At 47.3% G+C, this 4,442-nt stretch overlaps 1 protein-coding gene across 2 annotated transcripts in view; it reads right to left on the bottom strand.

The window, feature by feature from the left end:
- Positions 1–4,201, bottom strand: part of Ints3 (integrator complex subunit 3) — a 49,568-nt gene extending 45,367 nt beyond the window's left edge. The window contains exon 1 of one of the 2 annotated variants that reach the window (XM_004629835.2): positions 3,484–4,201. In XM_004629835.2, the coding sequence (XP_004629892.1) occupies positions 3,484–3,651 (168 nt within the window). In that variant the 5' untranslated portion in view covers positions 3,652–4,201. Of the gene's footprint in view, positions 1–1,565; positions 1,608–3,483 lie in introns of those variants that run through there. The other variant, XM_023713623.1, reaches the window with a different exon arrangement.
- Between the last annotated feature and the right edge of the window lie 241 nt (positions 4,202–4,442).

The raw sequence follows: 4,442 nt of genomic DNA on the forward strand, positions 1-4,442 counted from the left end.
CTGCTCCCTTATGGAAAGTTAGTGGCTTTTTTTTTTTTTTTTTTTTTGGTATTTTAGGAAAGGTCTATTGGGTTTTCACTACTAGATGGACTCACAGTGATCTGCCTGTTTACTGCCTCCCAAGAGCTGCCTGTCACCATACCCAGTCTCAATTACCGTCAGCGAAGTTAGTGGCTTTGAAGGATGAAACTTAGTGTCTTTAGAAAACATATGGTCTAGTCTGCAAAATTCCCAAGCACACAAATCACAAAGGAGTTACTGAACAAGCTGGGTTCCAATTATAGGCAGCCCTTCCCATCCATGTATATGGATGGCCGACTTATGGGCCTTGAGCACTGTGGACTGTGGCTCTGTCTGGTGGACATACAACCAATCCTTTGCAGACACTGAGGGACTATATTCACAACCAAGAGATAATGTGAAATGATTTAACTGAAAAAGATTAGAACATACTCAAAGGCCCATTCCCTGGAGATTCTTTACAGGTAGGATATGAATTATTCCTTCGAGAAAAGCAGCCAGGGACCTATTTCTAACCAATGCAACCCTGATTATCCACAGCACCAGGAAGTAGTTCTGGGACCAGGCAGAATGCTTAATTCATATTTTAAAAAAGTTCTGCCTTCTTTGGGTCCCAGCTCTCGGCTTTCAAAGAACTGGTCCCTCGCTGGAAAAGGAATAACCAGGAGCTGTGTGGGCACATTAAACTAAGAACTACGTGCTCTAAACTCCTCCAATCTCTGGCACTATTTTTATCTCATTCGCTAACCAAACTGGGTTGGGGATGGGCAAGAAGACTTCTGACTTCACATGGAGGATTGAAGCCAAAGAGAAGAAAGGATACAACATTCCCTAGGGTAGAAGAGTTTCAGCCCCCAACTAGGACATTATTGACCAATGCTTCATATCCTAGGCCTCTAAAGGACCTTTCCTAATCACAGCCAACTATGTAATTCCAGACTCTTTGTTATCCTTAAATTCATTTTTTTTTTTTTTTTTTAAACCTCAGTTGAGATGATAAACTCTGAGGGCAAAAACTTGGGTCTTCCTCATCCCTCCCTCGTCCTTATTTTTCTATCAGAATCAACACACAGTGCACATACATGGTCAGAAAGCTACTTCTGTGTTCCTGGTAACAGGGAGACCGGTGATGGAAAATTACCAAGCTAGAACAAGCACAGGTCTGTCCGTCAACACCAGGTTTTGATAACTTCTGTGTGCAGAGATATGTGGGAAGAGCCGGAGGAAGAAGCCTGTAAAGTTTTGCCCTTAGATACACCCTAGTCTAAAGGGAAAAAGAAAAAACACCAAAGAACAGCTCACACACACACACACACACACACACAGGGGAACAAACTGTGTGACAACGCTTACTGGAAAATTCAAATGTAAAGGACAAAGGGCAAAGAAAGGAGTGGGGGGGCAGGGGTTGAGACACACTGGAAAACTTCAACACTACGAAGGAAATCATGAAAAAGAAAAGAGACCTTCCCTGTCTCTATGTCTTAGATACAGCTGAAAGTTCATTTTTGTCATAAAAAAGAAAATAAATGCTTCTCGCTTACGTGCTGTCCTGCCACATCATCTCGTTGACTGATCAAAACAGGATGCTGTACTACACTGTGGTAGAAATTAAATCTGAGGCACAATGACCCCTGGAGGTACCAGGATAAGGAATAAACAAGTTTCCATCCAACTCTTGGGGGTACTTTCCCCTCCATCCAAACTGGTGGAAGAATCAAAGGCAGTCACCACCTTATAGAGACATTCTACAGCATAAACCTAGAACTCCAGTGCTAGAACACAGGACTCAAATCTTTTCAAAATGAAAGTGCCACATCTAAAAAAAACAAAGAAAAAGAAAAGAAAAATAAATTGGGTAATCCAAATCGCTAGGCAATCCTAAAAAAACTGTTTTTGGTGGTATTGTGGGATTAAATTTAGAGGCACTTTATCTGCCTCAACCTCCGAGTGTACACTCAGCTCAGTCATTTTTTGGTTTGTTTGAGAGGTCTGGCTATGTAGCACAGGCTGGCCTTGAACTCACCCAAAAGTGATGCTCCTGCCTTAGCCTCCCCAGTGCTGGGATTACATGCATGCACCCCCACACCTGGCTCAGTCATTTTTGTTTTGGGAGTACATTGATTTTACAAGTATCATTTATATTCTTAATTGCATCAATGAAGTTGATAGAAACATAAAACTATTCAGTTTGTCCTATAGAATTATAGAGCGAAGCATGATGGCAAGCTAAAATGAGAATAGAGCCTCACAGAGTTATTTGGTCATCTCTTGATTCACAAAGTTCATTTCTGCGTATATATGCCATCATCTTTTATCTGACCTCATTTTTTTAAAGTAAACTATGAGTTTCACTTATCTGCCTGCCTACTCTCTAATATTTGATAAAAGATGTGACAAAGTTAGAGGCAGCATAATGACCAATGAAGAGCCATGGCTTGTTAAAGTATTCGTGCTGTCCCAGTATAACCACTAAGCTGAACGGAGGAGGCTTTTCAATCAGTCCACCTATCATGCCTCAGTTTCGAGTCAGATACACCTAAAGAAGTATCCTTGGGGCAGCAGCGGAAAGGGATACACAATCAACTCTGGGGTGGAAATGGGGACAAGAACAAGAGGGAAGGAAGGCACAATTATGAAGTCCTCTAAAGTCCTCATTCAGGTCCATGGCATTGCCTTACTCCATCCTCTTCTCAGCACCTAAGTGTTCTCGCCCTTTGTATGTAGACTATCTGGCGCTGAACAGGGCAGTTCCTTTTATCCCAGGTTTACCTCATTCCTAAGGCTGATGCTACCAAACTGACCATTACTCACTTTTATATAAGGATTTTTTTTTGCTCCTCGAATGCCTTCAGGGCACTTTTGGCTGGCTGGAGGATTGTGGGGATAGAACTAGAATAAGCTGAGGCTGACAGCTTTGTGGAAGCAGCCACTTAAAGAACTGAGCTAGAGCCAGGCCCCCCATTACTCACTTTTAAATCTTTACTTAGTCTAAATGCCTAGTTTAAAAAACTGGCCAGCTGGCTGTTGTCTACACAAAGTCAAGAAAATCATCTATTAAAAAGTTAAAAAAAAAAAAAGAGTCCAAGGTTTCCTGCAGGCTCCTATCAGACCGGATACCTACACAAATACATTATCTCTTAACTTAATATACGACCTAAGTCCGGAACACGATGGATAGTAAAAACAGCTGGAATGTATATGATTAAAGGAACAGAAGTAAATTCGGTAAACCTGTGCTGTATCCCTCCGTCCCCCCCACCCCCCATTTTCATACTAGTGGCTGCTGTTACTATGACAACCAGTCCAGGAAGTTGGCCCACACTTCTTCCTCCAGGATCAGGAAGCTAGAGCCGGGTCCGCGCTGCCTTCCAAAAGGCGTGGAGACCTCTTCCCCCCGCCCCCATCCAGTATCCCTCCTCGGCCCAATTCTGAACTCCCTTTCCCACCCCCCACACCTACCTCCTCTAACTCATCCTTGGCATCCAAACTGGTGGAAAGTAGCAGCCTCCCCCCTCCTGGGGCTCCTGCTCCCGCTCCTCCTCCTGAACCTCCCGCTGCTCCCGAAGCAGCAGCAGCAGCAGCAGCAGCAGCAGCTGCTGCAGCCCCTTTTCCTTTCGGTAACTCCATGGCTGCAGCCAGGAGATGGGAGAGAGTCGGGGACTGGATAAGTGGAAAGTTCTCGAAGTGGGGAACTCAGGGACTGGGTTGCCAGGGACGAGGAACAGGAGGAACCAGCGGGCAGGGAGGGCGCGGTTTGGACCGGCCTCAGGCGCTGCCCTTGGTGCAGCAGCTCTAGGAAAAGCCGCTAGCTAGCTCAGAAGGGCGCTGGGGGGCGGTCTGCGCCCCAAGATCGGGGAGGAGTGGCGTCCGCCCAAGTTGAAGGGAAGCCCTTTCTGCCTTCAGACCCTCGAGGAGAGAAAACGCTAAGTTTCTGCCCCTAGAAGTGGGGGGAAAAGAGGAGTCCTGTCCCTGGAGGAGGACGTAGGAAACCTTCCTGGCTGGTTCCCCCCCAAGGACTGGGGAACGAGGCTCCTATAGATCCCGGCCCTAGGGGTTGGGGGTGAAGCAGTAGCGCTATAGGAGGACACGGAGGACCAGCTTCTCCCTACACCACACAGAGGCAGCCATGGTGGAAGGGCGGGGGTTGAGAACGGCGAGGCGACGGAGCGGGGAGGGCAGGACCGTCGCTGCCCGCGCCGGAAATGAGCCGACGCGACGCGGCCTCCGCCAATAGCAGGCTCCGCGGTGGCGCGGGGTCTCCAAGGGGCTGGCAGACGACACCAGGCCGACTTCAGCCCAGCTGCCAATGGTATTGCGGAGAAGCGAGTGTAGTCTGATGGGCAGCCGGTGTGCCCAATCGTATTCCTCCTCTCCCCTCGGGGGCGGGGCGGTCTATACCAGAGGTAGGGTGCGAAAGC

The sequence above is a fragment of the Octodon degus genome, unplaced genomic scaffold (assembly GCF_000260255.1).
Source record: "Octodon degus isolate 3935 unplaced genomic scaffold, OctDeg1.0 scaffold00032, whole genome shotgun sequence".
Lineage (NCBI taxonomy): Eukaryota > Metazoa > Chordata > Mammalia > Rodentia > Octodontidae > Octodon > Octodon degus.